The sequence below is a fragment of the Ambystoma mexicanum genome, chromosome 5p, assembly GCF_040938575.1.
Source record: "Ambystoma mexicanum isolate Mex_15411 chromosome 5p, UKY_AmexF1_1, whole genome shotgun sequence".
NCBI classification, from domain to species: Eukaryota; Metazoa; Chordata; class Amphibia; order Caudata; family Ambystomatidae; genus Ambystoma; species Ambystoma mexicanum.
Genome location: NC_090930.1, coordinates 1,112,892,100 through 1,112,911,747, shown reverse-complemented (window position 1 = coordinate 1,112,911,747; position 19,648 = coordinate 1,112,892,100). Strand labels below are relative to the sequence as shown.

The window sequence follows — 19,648 nt, the reverse complement described above, 5'->3', positions numbered from 1 at the left end:
TATATATAGGAGGTCCCAAATTGCATGTTTCCCATCCGTGCACGGTAAATGCATGCTCTTCCATGCAAGTTCAAAGCACCCAACGCATTTGTGCCTTTCCTGTTACAAAGGTAGTAGACTGTAAAAAACACATTCTTCATCAGTATAACTTAATTTAAACATGACAAATGTGTGCAATAGGAAAATATGTGCTGGCATACAAGGGCTACTTTGAAGAAAGTATTTTAATTTATCCATAATCAAATTCATTAAATCTTTTTGTCTACTTCAGTTTCGTGCTTATGCACGGCTTCAGTAAAGAAAATAAATATTTAGAAGAAAATGACAAGTGCTATCATTGTCAAAGTAACAATACATGACTATATAAGATAATTTGGAGCAAAGGCATCTAAAAAAAATCCATATGCGTAACAGCGTTTCTATGTGGCGCGTTTAAACCATGTCTCATTGGCTACTATGGTTGAAACACTGGTATCAAGGGAGAAATAATCTTGCTTAGCACGGATAGATATTAACCAATTTGATATAGTGGAACAAAATACAATTTCCAAGCAAACCTTGGAGGCTAGCACATTTCCATATTACACAAAGTATTTTTACTCAGGGTCATCTTCTCCTTTTCTCCTCACATCTCTGACATCTCTAAGACGTCAAACTACCAACTGCACCTCCTCAGAGGTATTCTTCCTTTCCTCTCCTTCCCCCAGAAGCTCACGGTCTCTAGAGCTGTGGTTCTCTCTATGATGGACTACTGCAACAACCTATTTCTAAATCTGCCTGCTTCTTCTCTCCGCCCTCTGCAACTCATCCAGAACAGGACTGCAAGACTTGTCCTTGGCCTCAAGCCCAAAGATCGCATCTCTCCAGCACCGTGATCTCTGCATTGGCTCCCAGTGGCTGCAAAGATTAAGTTCAAGAACCTCTGCATTGTCCACAAGGCCTTCTGGGGCCTGGGTCCTCAAAACCTCCAACTCGAGCTCTTCGCTCCTCAAACTCCCTCAGGGTCAGTCGCTTCTCCAAGCAACGAGTTGCTGTTAGATCTCTTTCTTCGGCCGGGGCCTCACTGTGGAACAGCCTTCCTGCCTCTCTGAAACGTGAAAAGCAGCATCTCCGGATCCGGAAGCACCTCAAGACCTTCCTCTTTGCTTCTGTCTTCTCTCTCTTCCTCTTCCCTGCCGATTTCCTGTCTGATACTGCAATGGTCACCTGGCTACCCTCTAATTTCAGGCCCAGGTCCATGCTTGCCGAGTTGCACACCCGCACTGCCTCACGGCAACCATTTCACTTGGGTCTGCATCTGTAACCCTACAGTCCCCCTTCTTGCACTTTTGGACACCTGCTGTCTGCACTTACCCTTGCACCTGCCACCTGCTGGCAGCACTTCTTGTTATTGTATTGATCCCATGTACAGCACTGCCCCCTCCCAATTCCCCTGACACTTCTGCCCTCCATCCTCCCCTGCACTTGCACGATCTCAATGTCACGTGGCATAGTAAAATCGTTTTCTCTGTCCTCCCTCTGTCCCCCTTCCTTGTCTCGTCACGCCTTTAAACACTTGTGTATAGGCGGGTTACAAATGCCATATTATATATTGTATTACAAGCGTATAAATGAGATAGTTTAAGTAAATTGCAATGGCAGCAACAATTGAAACAAATCATTTTTTCAGCGCACAGACTAGCTTTCGTGCCTCTGTTCTTTCATAACTTAAAGATGACCCCGCTCACAAATAGTACATATTTAAATGGTATTTTGCACCGATATATTGACCCTCAGCCGTTTTAACTTTTAGCTATTAGGTGGTGCTTAAGAACGGCCTACAAGCCAACACTATTGCAGTGCAGGATTGATCACACAGATTGTGGGCGGTTGGGTATTTACCCCGCTAATGACTGCCCATGGCCATGCTATATCCCACGCCCATTCCCACCCACTACCTGTGCACAAAACACAGCCTCCTGGGATCTGTTTGAGCAAGCTCAATCAAGCAGTAACATACAACTTTGGCCTTCCAGTGTTTTTCTAAAAAGTATGCTTACAGTGAATGGCTAAACTGCAGCTATAAACCCACTTCTGGTGTAATACAAATGCCTTAACCATGTGCGCATTTAGCCACTTGATTTATGTATGCTCCCTGCACTGAGGTGACAAAGTGAACAGATTTGGCCTGCGTATATGAATTGCATAGACATGCCAGACACTGCTATCGTATGCCGAGATAATCATACCATTTTCTACCTGTTGCCATTCCGTATTTGGCAGGCACTGCCTTAATAGTACTACCTGTCCATAGGGGTTGTATGTTTATTCATCCCTAGTTTTGTTTTTGGAGTGTTTTTTGATGCCAATCTTTGCCCGAAAAAATGAATCGAAATTTTTATTTGGCGGGTTACCCCACCAAGCCCCCACTCTCACATTATGTATTCTATAGTCCACACCCCACATATGCCCCAACCCTCCCTATTACCCTTCATATTTTTCAATGAGTTTTTTGGTGGCAAACGCAGCGAAAATAAAACTAGTGATGGATATCCTTATGGCCAGTACTCTTATGGCAGTGCCTGCCAAATACTTATTCAATACCTACACAAAAGTCTAAACTATTGGTTTTGCCAATGCTGGTTTACTTGCTCTCACTCATTCTTTCACTAGCTTTCGGTCAATCTTTTTTCGAGAATTCCTCGCTCACGTTATAAATCGAAAAAATAATATTTCAAGCGCAAGTTAGTAGAAATATAATTGTTCCTATGTCTAGTGCACGGGTAAACTATATGCTTGAAGTAAAGGGTAAATCTGTAAATATGCACGGTTCATTCAGAATTTCACAGGGGATACCTGCAAATATTCACCAGTCACACCAGCACAAGTTTAATAGGACTTACTAACCATGCAGTTAAGTCCTGCCCTCAAAAATGTAACCAAGTGTCGTCAGGTTTTCTGTTGCCTAATTCACAAAGCTGCAAAGTCATGGTGACAGCATCAGGAACGAAGGAAACAAGCATGCACGCAAGTTCAAAGTCCCTAGCACATATTTGCTTTTTAGTGTATAGTTCTTACCTATGAACTTGCTCCTTGTGAAATCCGATCTTCTTTTGCTCCCATTTCTTTTTCCATTCTTCCTCTTCAACAACAGTGTTTTGTTGTCCCGCACAACTTTTGTTAACTTTTGGAGTTATTGAACTCTCCATTGTGCCTTAAAGAAGATCAATTAATGTTAATAAATAAGAATGGTTTTATTTCTATAGTCCAATGAAATACTCTGTTTATTTTTTCAATGTCATTGCGATATCAATGGAATCAATAGAGGTTACCAGGGGACTCACTTCACCCCCCATCCCTAAAGCGCCCTGCTAGTGCACCGTTCTCGCCTTGTAATAGGGCCATTGCTGTACTGTACAAGCGCAACTGCAGTATGGGACAACACCAAACAAAATTACAATACATTTAAACGGTAAGAACTTAGAGGCATTATAAAATAGGTTATTTTTCTTATACCAGCACACTCTACAGTTGTCCTAAGGAAGAAAACATCAAAGATAATCATACTATTTAAAAAAACAACTTACATGTCATAGTGATAACTGTCCTGAAGTGAGCTCCCATAAAAAAAGTCAATGCATATGGAAAGGTCAGTTCCACGGCAGAGGGTCAAGTTAGAGTAGGGTGCTTATGAATCCGTTTAGGGCTTGTGGCTAGACTTAGTCAAGAGAACACATCTTTCACATTCGCAATTGTCTCTGGAATCTTCTTCAACTTAATTGGCAGATGGCATGAGGCAACGGCTGAGCACATCTTCGTAAATGAAAAATAGTGGCAGATGCACTCTGATGGATACGTTTGGTGTAGGGAAGCGTCCTCAAGGCTCGACCAGAAACAAAAAAATAAAAAAAGCTACAAATGTTTCTTTATCAATTGTCTGTACTCCTATAAATGATGGTCATTCAAATCTCGCAATGACGGATCCTGCTTTTATTACTTCCGAAAAATAATGTATTTAAGTTATGACCGTCAAGTTAATTTCGATCATGCTACTACTTCTCCAGGGCACTACAAGTTTCATATCTTTTTACAAACTGCAGAAACTGTATACCACTTCTGGGATTTTTCCTTCATGCATGACATAGGAGTGTCATGGCTCAGAATATTTGCGTACCTGTAATATTTAAAATCCAAGTACTGCAGGTAAATTAACCAGACTGTCTATATCACGTTAACCGTTTTGATCATGATCATATATCCACGATGCATCTGTACATATGGATTTCTTTCAATCAACAGCACTTGAGAAAGGGACTGCGTCCCGAAACATGTAGTGCATTCGACATGTGGAAATAATGCATCAACACTCACTGTGAGACTTGAACTATTATCATTTATATTGCAGTTTGACACCAAAAACGGATCAAATTGTGTCAACATCAGATCATGACGACTGGAGGTCTCTGCAGGGAAAGGTTTAAAGAAAATCAAAGAAGAAGATGTTGCAGTTTAAGCCAGCAACCATGCGATGTTGGCTTCTTTTCTTTTAACAAATGTTGGATCTTGAAGACTAAGCCGGTGTGTACAGCATCCACATTTGACTTGCTTTGACATCTCCTGGGCCAGGCCTTCAAAACGGATCTGTGTGAAAAGTCTGAGGTCAAAAAGACCTACTACCAAATGTCTGACCTTTTTTCCCCCCATTTGTTCGCATATATATATATATATGGGGAGACCCCCAAGACCCCCTTCACCTTTTCGGCTATATATTATCTATTAATTCCCGCCCCCCCCACATATACCTAAGCAAACAAATGAGGCGGGGGAGGTCAGACTTTTGATAGTAGGTCTTTTTGATCTCTAACTTTTTGGCATATACGTTCAAAACATATACTTGTTACTGGCCACTGGTAATTGATAATTGATTCTTGGTAAGAAAGAAATCTTGTGCTGCATGCAGACAGAATTGAGGTGGCAGGTGAATGTTATGTCTGGCCAGTTGCGTGCAACTTGAAATTTAAATCCCTAAAGGGGGCTAGTCTGGATGTCCTCATCTGGAGCTGGTTATGCTGACCAATTTGAGCTTCTGTGTATTGTCTCCTCAAAAGCTTTCAGCAGCCCTGGTCAATCGACCTGGCTCTTGTAAACTGGGAAGTCTTCCTCTGTCTTATTCCAAACCCACCCATGATTGTCAAAAGAAGTTGGCACTTGGTAATACAGGGTCAGTGGGCCCTGGGTCTAAATGGCTACATTCTTTCCAACTTTTCCTTTTGAAATTTCTGATCCTACCCAGTTGAAGTTGAACTATCCCACTCAGCAACAGAAATGCCTTCTTGTCCCAATGGCACAGATGACATCACCGCACAAAGTCAGTAAATCATTCTGAGCTAGCCAGGTGACTATATATATTATTTATTAATGATGTGGAAGATTCTTTATGCAATCTTATTTATTTTATTTATTGGTCAACAGAATTGTGTTTGAAAGTGCCACAAGGCTAAATGGGAAGGGAATAGGGGAAATAATAACATTGGCAAGAAACAAAAAGCAATAGTAATATACATACAGTCAAGGTCCTACTAGGCCTTGGTGCATTCGGCCGTGCAAGTGCATTGATGAGAAGTGCAGGGGAGGGGAATGGAAAGGGGGAGCAGAGGAGTGGACACGTGCTGAAGGAGGGCCCAAGAGGGAAATGCTAAGCGGAGCCAGGAGGAGCACCTCAGGCTAAGTGCTAGTACAGGCAGATCTCAAGGGTGGTATGTGGAGCCACTACGCAGGGGCCCGCAGGGCTATGCAGTGTTGGGGGTGGGGGGGTGCTGGTACTGACTTGGAGCAAGGGCCTGAGAGCCTGTGGGGTTCATGAGGATAGGTCGCAGCGGCTGTGGGGTGATTAGCAAGGAAGGGGAAGAGGTAGAGAAGAGCAGAGTTTTGAGCAGTTTCTGGCACTTGAGACGGTCCGGCTCAAAACGGAGAGGGGCAAGGAGGCTGGTTCCAAAGGGAAGCACCAGCCGCGGAGAGAGATCTGCCCCCACTCTCTGCTTAGAGAAAGGTTTGACAGTGAGTTGGAATTAGAGGAGCCTAGGGCTCTAGCAGGGGAGTATTTCGGGAGGGAGAGTTGGAGATAGCATGGTTCCAGGCCTCAGAAGCCCTTGTGGATGATGCAGAGGCTCTTGAATTTGATCCTTGCAGCCACCGGTAGACAGTGGAGAGATTTTAGGGCTGGAGAGATACAGTCCCTGGGCTTGGGCTTGAGGCCAAGGACAAGTCTTGTAGCCTTATTCTGGATTAGCTGGAGGTGCTAAGGGAGGAGAGAGGTAGATTGAGAAAGACTGTTGCAGTAGTCCATCCTGGAAAGGACTATAGCTCTGGACACATTGAGCTTCCGGGGGAAGGTGAGAAAAGGAAAAATGCCTCTTAGGAGGTGGAGCTTTTTGTAAGGTCCATGATGTGAGGGGTGAAGAGGAGAGCGGATTCGAAGATGACCCCAAGGTTTTTGGCCACACAGGATGGTGGCGGTAGAGGGCCCAAAGAGGGTGGCCAAATTGTAGTAGGAAAAGAGGGCACAGATGACATTGAGACAGAGATTGTTCGCTGAACACCATGCCTGAATGGCGGTCAGACGGTTGAGGACGAGAGAGGAGGAAGAAGAGGGAAGTTTGAAGGAATGATGTGCGACATCGGCATAACACTGGAAATGAGAATAGAAGGAGGAGATCAGATGAGCAAGAGGGGCAAGATAGATATTGAAGAGCCAGGGCGATAGGATAGACCCCTGGGGAACGCCACAGGTAGAGAGGCCGGTGAATGAGTATGGAAGGAGGAGATCACTAACTTTGGTTCTGTAAGTCACAACAAGCAGCCATTGGGACAGTTCACATTTAGTTTGTATTTCCTTTGTCAACCAAAGAATATTCAACTTGTGGCCAGTTACTGGTGTCCTGGTTGGCCCATTTCAAGAACAGCAGAGCTCTTCCTTTAAAGCCACCAAAAGGCTACACAGCAGTAAGCTGCCAGAAGCGGCCATAGTTTTATTTCAGTATAGAAATCGTATGAAAGTGGGCAGTATCTCATGCAGAAGTCAGTTTCCGCTAACAGAGTTCTGAGTGTACAAAAAAAGTAGTGGAACTATGCCAAATGCCCTTCAATCCCCCACCCCCGGCCAGCTACATCTCCATCAATACAAATCCGTTTACCTGGCCTCCTGCCTCTCTCCCACTCCACCCCAGCACTTACAACTGTACTATCAAAATTTAAAGAAACACTGAAAGAAAATGCTTTACTCTGTTATTGTTCTTCACAGAGTGTAGATTTATGCATACCTACTCTTTCTAATCAGCCACCTTTACACCTCTAAAAGGGGCCTGCCAAAGATTTTTGTCCACCAGTTACCCAAACACATATGTGCATGCAGCAATCAATCATGCTTAAATGCAGAAGACAAGCTGGAGCACTTCAATACAAAAAATATAAGAGACACGTTCCCTTTGATTCCAATGCTAAAAGTGACAGAAGAAGACCACATACAGGGATTATTGCTCCACATGATGCATATTCTTGAAAAGGTTTTTTCTTTCTTCAAAGACCATTTACATTTTTGTGCAAATACTACAAACCAAACAAATGAAAAAAACGTTTTTTCATATCATTTATGGATTGATTTTAGTTGTATTATTACTGCTCTATAAAATTGCAAAGTTAGGCTTCCATCAGTCAGAACAGCTGATCACTGCAGGTGCAGTGTTACATGACGGCTAGGAAACGTCATTTTTGCCCCAAGCACACAAGAAAAAAAGAAACTGACGCACAAATGTTTCTACATGTTAGCTCCGCGAGCTACACCACTAATAAATTACCTGCAGGGCACAGGTTCGACTGCCTATAGGGGATCGGCTAAAAGCTGAAGTTCCCTTCACTCTCTGCAGATGAAGAAAAGTAAGGGAACTAAGGGAGCTTTTTCAGAAACGTAGAGAAACATTGTACCCTTGGATGCTGGAGTTCAGGGCACATATGAGATAGCTTCTCATTAGGCCCATATCTGCAGGTAGGAATGACAGATAACGCGGACTAGGGAATCTGGGTACAATTTAAGGTTTATTGCAGTATTCAGAAGGAACAGACGGAATAAGACTTGGGTGCGCTTTCTTCACCCTTCCAAGTTCAGAAGTCCTCTCTTCTATTACTCCTGATAGGCCCACCACTCCTGTGGGGTTTCCTCCGGCAGTAAAACGCCCTGTAAGGCAAAAGGTGTGACCTTGTAGCAGGGATTTCTGCCCCTTTTATAGTGCCACCCTTCTGTTGCAGCCAATCAGCCTCCACCTTACTCGGCCACCAATCTCCTTGTTTCAGTGCAGGCCCCTCCCCCCTGCTATGGCCGTCATTCTCCCTTCACGTTTCGCTCTGCCACTTTGTATGGTGTTCTGTTTCACCCGGCTCGTCTGTGAGCCGTCGCAGCATCCCCTCTATATCAGTCCCAGGAGTAGTTTCCTGCCTCGTAGCCGGTGTCGGGATCTCCTGCCGTGACGGCATCAGCATGTCCCCATCCTGCCATGACCCCTGCCGTAGTATCGGCTCTCGTCCCCATTGCAGTACTAGCAGTGGGCGAGCCCCACACTGCACCTATAACACACTTCTGGGACACACTGCGGCCTCCAATGGAACAGAGGTGAGAGGAGCCATAAAAAGAGAATGATAGCTGGTAAAGCCGGAAGGGGCACAGGCTGGTCCTTTTTACCGGCAAACAGATAGCAATGGGGTGAATTGGCGGTTTTCGCAGCCAGATACCGCCAAGTGCAATCGTGATTGGCTGGCCAAACTGCAACCTCAGATTCCTAAAGTACTATTTTCAAATCATGGGTTTTGGTTTAATCCACTGTAGATGTAAGTACACATTTGGCAACCTTGGAAACGTTAGGTGAAGTGGATCTTAAGAGGATTTGGATAAAAAAGGATAGAGAAGTTGACAGGTAAGAAACCATGAAGAGTATACAGAAATGTAGGGTGAAAGGTAGGAAGGTTGTATATAGCAAAGATTTTGTTAATGCAATTTGGTTGTGTACTGTCATGGGTTACCTCCGAAATCCACTATTAGTATTTTGAAAAGTTTCAAAGAAAAGGTTAAATAATGTAGTGTGATGAATCCGATGGTGTCATCACCCCTTTCCCAGCAGTGACCTCCCCCCATGTGGCCAGGGACCGGCAGCCGTTACTTGATCCTGATGGCAGCTATAGGAGGGAGGTTCACATGGGGAGGCAAACCACAATGGAGTGAAACGACATCGGACGAGACATGGTATCCCACTTTTCCTTTTAGGGATACCCCTTCGATTCCCCATTCCTTAATAGCATATCGTCATGACTCCCTTCACCCAACCATGAAAGCTACTAAGAATACCTTCCCATGCTCAGTCTATAAATCACCAAAAACTGACTTCCCTATTCATGTTTGTAGAAGTACTGTGAGAAGAAAGATGAGTGGAGTAATGAAGATCTATACAAGTCAGAAGCATAAGCTGCGCTCTAGTGGTTGCAAACGCATAATTGGTGCTGGGACATTTAGAACACCAAACCAGCTAACAGAGAGGGAAGACCCTTGCTGGGAGAATCTCTTCCTTTCTGTACTGACCAAGGGAACACTCTGCTGCTGGAAAGACTGTGGAGCCAATCGTCTCACGGAGAAGAAATCTGCAGGAGCTGGTTCACCGCAAGGACACCACGAGAGGAAGAGAAGGGAAAACTTCCTGCCATTTGCAGGTACCGGAGAGCAGCATCCACGTTGCACGATAAAGTAGAAGGAGCATGCCATAGAGAACCAGTGAGTCCACAAGAGGGAAGCTGGGACAATGGGGGACTTCAGCAACCCCATCAAAGGCAAATAAGTATACATTAAGAATATAAAGACAGAATGTGAGACTCGATATTTCCAAAAGAGAAATAACGGAATGAATACAAGAAGATGTCAGGTTTACAAGTGTGTCAAGTGAAGCACATGAGAAAGCCATGGCAGGAGAGTATACCAGGCAGATTCAAGTTTGCAAGTGTGTCAATTAAAACATATGAGAAAGCCCTGACAGGAGAGTAAACCAGGCAAAGTCAAGTTGCCAAGTGTGTTAAGTAGAACACATGAAGAAGTCCTAACATGAGGATTCATCAGGTCTAGCCAAAGACTGTGTTGAAATTGCATTAAAGAAGAGAAGAAACCTGGCAAAGCAATGCACCAGGTATCCTACGAAATTAAGACTAACAGCCCATTTCTTTAATATACAAACCATTTTTGCTAAACAGAAAAGTCCAAGGAAGGCTTCTAACTTTAGGAGCTTGGGCATTTCTAAGAGAAACACCTGGGGAAGGGAACAATCCCCTGGAACTGTGAAAGTCATCCAATTGGGAACTTTGTGTTAGAATTTCCTCTTTCTTTTGAATTCGAACACTTTTCAAGGCACACACATCATCATTGTAGAATTATTTTTAGAATTTGAGGGCCAGAATAGAACTTTGGACACAGGATATTTTGCTTTGGACATGTTAAAATCAGACATGCCAGACAGCCGACTCATCCGGAGGCAACGCACGTGGACCTCGCCGGAGCACCCCAACGGAGCGGCCAAGGCGAGTGGAGCTGGCCCGCATCATCACACCGGGATGACCGCAGTAGCCTGGATCGGGTTGCGCCAACAGTGGAGCGGGCCCTCGGCGGGGCTCAGCGGGGGAGGCCCCCCACCAGCGACTGTATCAGGAGGGAGCCTGGGGGGCTCTGTGAGGAGGGAGATCGAGCGGCAGTGGGCAACGACGGGGCTGGCCCGGGCGAAACCAGAAAACCACATCCAGCGAGGAGACAGTAAGTGGGGGCAGGGGGTGCCCACCATTCAAACGTGGTCTTGTTGACATTAAACTTGGCCGGAAACCGGAGCATCACATCCAGCGGGGAGACGGTGAGTGGGGGCAGGGGGGCTCACCATTCAAACGCGGTCTTGTGGACATTAAAATTGGCCACCCCCGGCGCTTTATTCAGAGCACAGCAGCCGGCGGCCGACTGCGACTGGGATTCGTCGCGCTGCAGGGGAGAGGCCCCACGCCCCCCAGACACAGAGGCGCCTTTGCGCTCCCATCACCGGGCCCCTCACGGACCTTAATCAATGGTGGCAGGCCGGGTAGCCCCCTGAAACCTGTGGCACTACTAGAGCAACGAGGAGACGTGGCCCCACTCCAGGGACACCTGGTCCTGTCTTCTGCTTTGACAGGAGTTGCCCCCAGCCCACCACGAGCCGGGACTCGGCCTGCGCGCCGCCGGGGCCCGTCTGGGGAGTGCGGGCTACGCTCGGATCGGGCAGAGAAGTACGGCCCACCAAGGAGGGCTACTTGGGGGAAGGGTGATCGTTGCCCATATATGTGACAGCCAACTATACATAAGAGAGCGGAGGCCCCCACTCTCACTTCGCCGCTCCACGGCAACAGTTTGTAAAAGAAACCAAGCTAGCCTCAGGCCCGTGCCCCACCATGTCCAGGCACAGAGGTAAGGACCCCCCCTCGGCCCTCAAAAGCACCAAGAAGACCCAAGATGGTTCCTTTACCAAATTTTGGCCCAAAGACCACGACCCAGAAGCTGAGCACCAGAGGGACCATCAGGCGGGTGACTGGGCAGGTGCCCAGAGTGCGGACCCTCACCCCGAGCATCAAGACGGGCCGGTCACCTATGCGGCGGTTAGGCAATTCCTCGGAGAAGTGTTGGACAAGATCACGACGGCGAGTCAGAAGCAGATGGATACCCTGAGGGAAGATCTGGCCGAGGGGCTTAAGGACATAAAGCGAGATATCCATAATGTTGAAGAAAGAGTGGACAACAATGAACTGGCCATCCAAGACCTGACCAAGGACGCAAGGAAAACTGAAAACCTCCTGGAAACTCTGGCACAGGCCAGAATCTGGAGCTGCAGGCCGAAGACTTAGAGAACCGCTCTAGAAGAATCAACATACGAGTCAAAGCATTGCCAGAGTCTGTTCAGGCCTAAGACCTAGCGCAAACCCTCACAGCCGTCTTCAGGGACCTCCTGGACGTGGACACGGCCATTGATCTTCAGTTTGACAGAATCCACAGAGTGGGACCCCACCTGCCCGGAACCAGGCGCTAGACCCAGGGATGTGCTAGGCGCATTCCACAGCTATGCAGCAAAAGAAAAGATCCTGGGGAAAGCGAGAAAAGCTGCACATATATCCTATAATGGGACAGAGATATTTTTTTATCAGGATCTGTCCCAAATAAGCCTGAATAAAAGGAGACGGAGGTTCCCAGTATGGAAATTCCTGCATGAAAAGCAGATCAGATACAGATGGTCTCATCCATTTGGCCTACCCGTCCTGTGGCAGGAAGACAACACAACAAAAGACAACACAAGATCACGACCTGCAAACAAGGTCTGGACTTATTGGGTATCGAGGAGCAATCACCGGCGGACCCTGCTTGCCCTCTTGGCCGGCGCGTCTCGTACACATCCTGGGAATGGACTACAGTCAAGCCCAAGCGATCAAGGAAAGAGACCCCCCGGACGGCGGGTCACAGTTCACCGGGGGGAGCCGACCCAACAGTCAAATTGGTTCGCCTGAAATTTCAGCTGATACCGGATCCCCGAAACCATACGGGGCCAATAGAGCGAGTCCGGGGAGGGCACTCGTTACATAAGTCTGAGGCATCGGAGTAGGGTTGCGAAAGCAGTTCTGAAGGTTCTTAGCAGGGAAGGGAGGGGGAGAGTCTCTTGAGATGGGTTTGGGAGATCCCGCTTTGGAAAGGACTGGGTTGCTCTTGGGGCTCAGCTCTCGTCTTTTGGGCACGAGGGGGGCAAGTTGCCAGCTGAGCCCACCCAGGGGGTTATCTGAGTTGCGGGGGGTGGGACGGGTCGGAATATACAACCTGGCCAAGATATCGGGTGCCCCGAGAAAACAGGGGTCCATTGCGTTTAGCCCGTACTTAAATAAATCACACCTCTTAATAATATGGAGCAACTGAAGATAATATCCCTGAAAGTAAACAGGCTAAATTCCCCGGTTAAAAGAAAGAAGGTGGAGTTGTTCATACGCAAAGAGAAACCACATATAGTCGCATTGCAGAAGACACACATTCAAACACGGGACAACCGGAGAATCAAAATCTGGGGATATGCTTGGCTTTACCAGGCCACTCAGGCTTGCAAAAAGGGGGTGTGTCTCTTGCTCTGAGAGATGGGCAAGATCTGTCAATCAAGACAGTGCAAAAAGACCATCAGGGGAGATATCTGGCGTTGATACTAGAGGGCAGAGGAGAGGTATATACGATCGCCACACTATATGCGCCCAACACTGGTCAGGATGCCTTCATTCAGAAGTCTCTTACCCGCCTGAGTGATTTCGGCAGGGGACGTATTGTTCTACCAGGGGACTTTAACATGGCCTGGGACCCCTCCAGGGACAGAAGCAGGGCTCTGGGGATCACCGGGCGGACCTTACGGGGACCTTAAAAAGAGATTTCAAGATCTGGCCCTGGTAGATGTGTGGAGGGAGACACAGGGGACCGATAAGGGGTACACATTTTACTTGCATGCTCATAAAACCCACTCCCGAATCGACTACATCAGGGTGTCTGCCCCTCTTTTAGGGTCCATCACCGAGATCTCACTTGGGCCCATCGCGATATCGGACCACACCCCTATCTCCCTAACACTGAGCAGGCCACAGGGACCCCTGGGGCAATGGAAATGGCGCTACCCGTTCTCGTTATTTAAAGACCCGGTTCTGGTGCAGGAGGTGGAACGGGAACTGGAGGAATACGCGGAGAAGAATGGATGGGATGACACTACCCCACAAATATGGTGGGATGCACTAAAAGCCACAATAAGGGGGAAAATCATAGCAATCAAGGCTAGAATGGAAAGGGAACTAAGACTTGAGGAAGAGAACCTGGGCAGAAAACTCAAAGAGGCAACGGCACTATTGGCCACTAAGCATACACCAGCCATACCAAGGGAGGTCCGGACGCTAAGAGCCCAACTGAATCTCGTCCAGACCAGGGCGGCCGAGCGCAATTTACTGTGCTTGCGGCAAATGCACTATATTAAGGTGAACAAGTCCGACAGACTGCTATCCCGGATGTTACGAAAGGAAGAGAAGTGCAAAACCATTCTAAAAATCAAGGGGGAGGGCGGTCAGGTGTTTGCTAACAACAGACAGATAGAGAGAGAATTCCGCCAGTTTTACACCACCTTATAAGCATCAAACAATCCTGACCCCACTGTGCAAAAGGCTTACCTAGACAGGCTCGATCTCAAGGCCCTTTCAGGGGGGTGCAGGAACAGCTCGTAGGAGAAATAACAACTGACGAAGTCAGGAAGGCGACTTCCACCCTCTCCCTGAACAAGGCCCCAGGCTCAGATGGCTTTGTGGCCGAGTTCTATAAGGTACACAAAGAATTTCTAATCCCCCAGCTCACCAGACTTTTTAATCACATAGGCTCTTCGGGAGCCCTCTCCAGGTCCATGGATGAGGCCAAAGTAACTCTTATACATAAAAAAGGAAAATATCCAGAGGAGTGCGGATCCTATCGCCTGATAGCGCTCATAAACGTTGACACGAAGATCTTGGCGGCCAGGTTAGATTTCTTCATGCCCAAGTTGGTCCATCACGATCAGGCGGGTTTCATAAAGGGGCGGCAGACTGCTGATAATGTGCAGAGAGTGACCCACTTGGTCGAGAAAACTCAGATAAAGGGGATTCCCACCCTACTCCTAGCGGTCGACGCTGAAAAGGCCTTCGATCGCGTGGAGTGGGGCTTCCTCTTCGCCACAATGACCAAAATGGGCTTTGGACCCAAATAAATTCATCGAGTGAGAGCCAGCTACCGGAACCCATCCCTCCGCCTGGCAATCAATGGTCGGATTTCAGAGCGGGTGAGACAAGAGAGGGGTACGAAGCAGGCGTGCCCACTATCCCAGCTGCTCTATGCTCTTCATTTAGAGCCATTCCTAGAGGCGATAAGAACGGCTGGGAATATAAAGGGCATCATGTTTGGGGGACAGGAGCGCAAAGTGGCCGCATTCGCGGACGATATGCTACTCACATTGACTGACCCTGAGGTATCTCTACCAGCGGTATGTGAGAAGCTTGACCAGTTTGGGCGGGTCACTGGCCTGAAAGTAAACACTAAGAAGTCGGAGAATCTTAACCTTAATCTACAGGAGGCTTCGGTGCAACTTGTCAAACGAGATTATGCTTTCAGATGGGCAAGCAGGGAATCAAGTACTTAGGGGTTTACCTTACCAAAACCGTGGGGGGACTATATCGGACGAATTACCTCCCTCTGTTGGAGAAAATTAAATCGAAGCTAATAGACTGGGGCACGTTGTACATTTCGTGGGCGGGGCGCAATAATGCTCTCAAAATGGTAGTGCTACCAGTGCTCCTGTACGCCCTATCGGTAGAAGTTCTGGGCTCCTTTTTCAGAGCCCTTCATAAAGTCACAAATCTCTTTATCTGGAACCACAAACATCCCAGAATAGCCGCAGCCCTTATGAGGACCCCAACCATCCAGGGTGGCATGGGGGAACCCGATTTTAAAGCCTACTACTTAGCGGCCCAGATAAGGGTTCTCAGAGATTGGCAGAGAGATGATTGGGATAAACCGTGGAGGCCGATGGACAGGGCAGTGGTGGCCAGGAGGTTGGAGGGAACGCTCTGCCTTCCGAGAGCGAATAGGCCTCCCCAGATGTATAGGAGCCGAATCACCTCGACCATAGGGGAAGCCTGGGACGCGGCAGTCAAACGGGCCCACATCACTACCTTTCCCTCCCCTTACACACCTTTGTTCGAGAACCCACAATTCTCCCCAAGTTGTAAAAACTTGGCATTTGAGGATTGGCACTAGGGGGGTTTTTGGATGGTCCAAGATATGTATAAAGAAGGCAGGGTAAAAGAATTTGAACAGTGCAAATCAGAGTTTGGGCTGAAGGAGACCCATAGAAACGGGATATACAATTGAGACATTGGCTATCCCACCCAGAGCAGAGACAGGCAGGTACGCGCCCCCTAACCCCGTTTGAAAAGTACTTAGACACACATGAGGGGGCCAGGGGTCTCATGGCTTCCATATACAAACTTATCAAGGAGGGGGAAGATCCTCCGAATAGAGCTTACATGAGGAAATGGGAAGCTGACATGGGCACCGAAATAGAGGAGAGCGAGTGGCAAGAATTGTGGGCACAGATCCCGAAACTCACCAAGTCCCTCCAGATCCGGGAGATCTGGCTAAAGCTGATGTACCAGTGGCACCTAACCCCGGTCAGAATAAACAAGATGTTCGCTTTAACCTCTCAGCTTTGCTGGAGGGACTGCGGGGAGACGGGCTCATGGGCCCACATTTGGTGGGAATGCCCGAAACTGAACACATTTTGGGGCAACATTCAACAGCCCATTGAACAGGTACTGGGAGTCAGAGGGGGTGGAAACAGGGGGCTCAATATGCTAGGCCTAAACTGGGTGCTGATCGGACCGCATAGTGTATGTCTCTATGATGATGTCTGCAGCAATGGTACTGGCGCGCAAGTGGAAGTCGAAAGACCCCCCCAGCCCCACAGAGCATGAGTGGGTAGCAAAAATCTGGTCGATCGTGGCCACGGAATGGCTCACATACTCCATACAAGGGCAACACACAAAATGTATATCTGACTGGGCTGCCCTGCTAACTTTTCTGAAAGAAGGGGCGCGCAGAGCTTGGTGCCCCAAAAGCATTTCACTACTTGGAATTATATACTCCCTCAAGAGGACTCCCACCCATGAATGTGTGAAAAACTGAATAGACCAAGAGCTGTCCCAGACAAGGTCACACGGACTTAAAACTCGTTGCTGCCAATATGATATTCACGAGAGGGGCTAAAGCTCAGTTCACTGCTTTTGGAATGTGGGGGGAGGGGGGAATTGGGGAGAGGGAAGGGTTTTCTTTGGTTACTTGTTTGAACTTTCTGTTCTGATTGGTTATTGCTTAAAGTAAAATGTTAATAAAAACAAGTTAGAAAAAAACAAAAAAACAAACAGACATACCCTTAATTTAGGTTTAGGTAGGGAAATACTTCAGAGTAGGGGCAGGGAGGCATTTTTCCAACCCCTTTTTATTTTGTTTGAAATAAAAGTCTATAGCCAAAACTATGACCTCTCTGTGTCTGCGTCTCATTCCGGACGCCTCACAATAAGAGTAAAAGTAACATAGATGGTGATGTGTTGGTCTAAACGAGTTATGTGACGCACCCAGCTATGTTAATAATGATCGTTTTTCTTTTTTTCCAGTTTTTTTGTTGTTGCATGTTGGGACTATTTATATGTCACATATTAAGATCAATGAATATATATTCGATCGTTGTACTAGCCTGGAAGAAGCTCACTAGTGGTCGCATAAGATTGCTTGTGGCCTCTAAGCGAAGTACATGCTTGCATTGGAATTGGGTATATACAAAGTATGCTAAAACACGTTAAAATGGTTTGTCATTGAATTTACAATTCATGCAATTAATAGATGTTAACTATGGATGGCAATTAAATGATTAGTTGATTAGAAAGAGGAAATTGAAATAAATAAATTGTGAAATAACTAAAATAGATCTAATTTGGGTTTACCAATTAATTTGGCGCACAAGGTTAGCGCTGAGGCTTGCAAACTTCAAACTCACTGGAGGTAACAAGGAAATGGCTAAACAAATGAAACCAGCAAGATCTGACGATATAGCTACTCTCCTCAGCAGGCAGAAAAAAAGGGAAGAAAGGAGACGTGACAGCCATGATACACTCCTGCGCATTTGGACAGAGATGCTAGCCAATTGGCCACAAAAGCTGACCTCCAGAGTTTCTTTTAGGGGAAATTCAAAACATTATTTTGCAATTGTATGGCGGAGCTTGCTGCAAAGGTGGAGCACCTAGATGGAAGACTGGTGGGATCGGAACAAAATATTGTGAATTGGAAGATCTATCGAACGACCAGGCTTCAACTATTGCAGACCTCCCTCTAATTGCTCTAGCGCTCACTTGGACTCGAAACAGGAGGATATGGAAAATCGTGCCCGAAGTAGGAGTAGAAGGCTAAGGGGGATCCTGATGACTACACTGGATGGGCACCTACCGGAATATGTGGGGTTGTTGTTCCATTCCTTACTGTGTACAGAAATGTGTTGGAAATGCACATGTTATTCATACGTTACTTTAGAGCATGTAGAAATCTCATGGAAGATTAATGGGTGCAGGCGAGAAAAATGTGGCTCTTGCACCAAAGTCGCTGGGTGCAATCATGAAAGGTGTCCTCAATTTGTGGACACTCCCGTCCCTTGCATACCTAGTATACTGACAGCAAGGTCAGTCAACAGTTTGGATCTTATAAGATATTCACTCTGGGTTACAGTATAATGTTGACTAAAAGTCATATACAGTGGACATTGCCATATACCAATCCAGTACATTTAAGTAAAACAGATTATTTATTCATTCTCAATTTTTGCTAAAAGAGCTCAACGCGTTTTGGGAAATCCAGTCCCTTCATCAGGAGAAAACATTTATAAAGTTCAGATACTTGATTCAATCTTCAACTTTCTATAAAGTAAACCAAAAACTGCGATCAGTATGGATCTATTATACTTAATTGCTTTCAATTACTCATATTTGTGTCTGTGCATAAATGTCACCTCAATGAATGCCCAGCAACATGAGTCTGCGTACTGTAGATCAAAGGATTCTTCTCAACTTGATGTCCACAAATAGTGTCACTATCATCTCTAATATTCTAGAAAATAGATCGAGAAGAACAAGTTACTTTCTTATCTGGTAACGTTCTTTCGATGGGATGGTCCGACGACGTATTCCATATCTATGACAGGTAATGTCCACAGCTGTGCTGCTTCGGAAAATCTTTGGCATCTGCGTCCTGCGGCGATGACGTCAATGCGCCGTCCCCGAGGACCTCCTCCGACGGCCGACGTCACCCAATGTGATAAGTAGGACGCACGACGCCCATAGCCTCAGTTATAGTTTTTTCCCAGAACGTGTGCCACCAGTTTTCTGCCAGTCAGACACACAAGGCCTTGCGGAACGCAAGCTGCAATCGCAAAAGAAATTCTGCAGCGGGGAAGGCAGGGAGGGAGCGATATGGAATACGTCGTCGGACCATCCCATCGAAAGAACGTTACCAGGTAAGAAAGTAACTTGTTCTTCGAGGGGATTGGGTCCTCCGACATATTCCATATCTATGACAGACTCCCAAAGCAGTACCAAGCAAGGAGGTGGGAAAGAATTTAGAATACAAATTTTGCATGCCCAATCAAATTGCGGAATAGAGAACTGCCTTGCCAAAGGCCAGATCTTGCCCTCTGATGGAATCGAGGGAGTAGTGACGTACAAAAGTATGTACTGAAGCCCAGGTGGCTGCATCACAGATGTGACGAATAGGAACTCCCCTATGCAGGGCAGTAGACGCAGCCACTCACCTAGTAGAATGGGCCCGCAAGCCAGCCGGAGGATCCTTACCCGCCAAGCGGTAACACTCGGAGATAGCTAAAATAATCCAACTGTCGTAAATCTCCCCCGTCTCACCTGTGATCGGGATCTCCCTTGTTCGGCCACAGGACTCTTCCTGTGGATGGTTCGGGTCTTGAATAGGCTCGCCCGAGCCTCGTCA

The 19,648-nt window shown here is 46.8% G+C and overlaps 1 protein-coding gene across 4 annotated transcripts in view; it reads right to left on the bottom strand.

Moving 5' to 3' along the window:
- Positions 1 to 19,648, bottom strand: part of TPMT (thiopurine S-methyltransferase) — a 1,030,391-nt gene that overhangs the window by 802,828 nt on the left and 207,915 nt on the right. For all 4 annotated transcript variants that reach the window (XM_069613591.1, XM_069613590.1, XM_069613588.1 and 1 more), the window contains one exon: positions 3,058 to 3,193. In XM_069613591.1, the coding sequence (XP_069469692.1) occupies positions 3,058 to 3,188 (131 nt within the window). In that variant the 5' untranslated portion in view covers positions 3,189 to 3,193. The remainder of the gene's footprint in view (positions 1 to 3,057; positions 3,194 to 19,648) is intronic.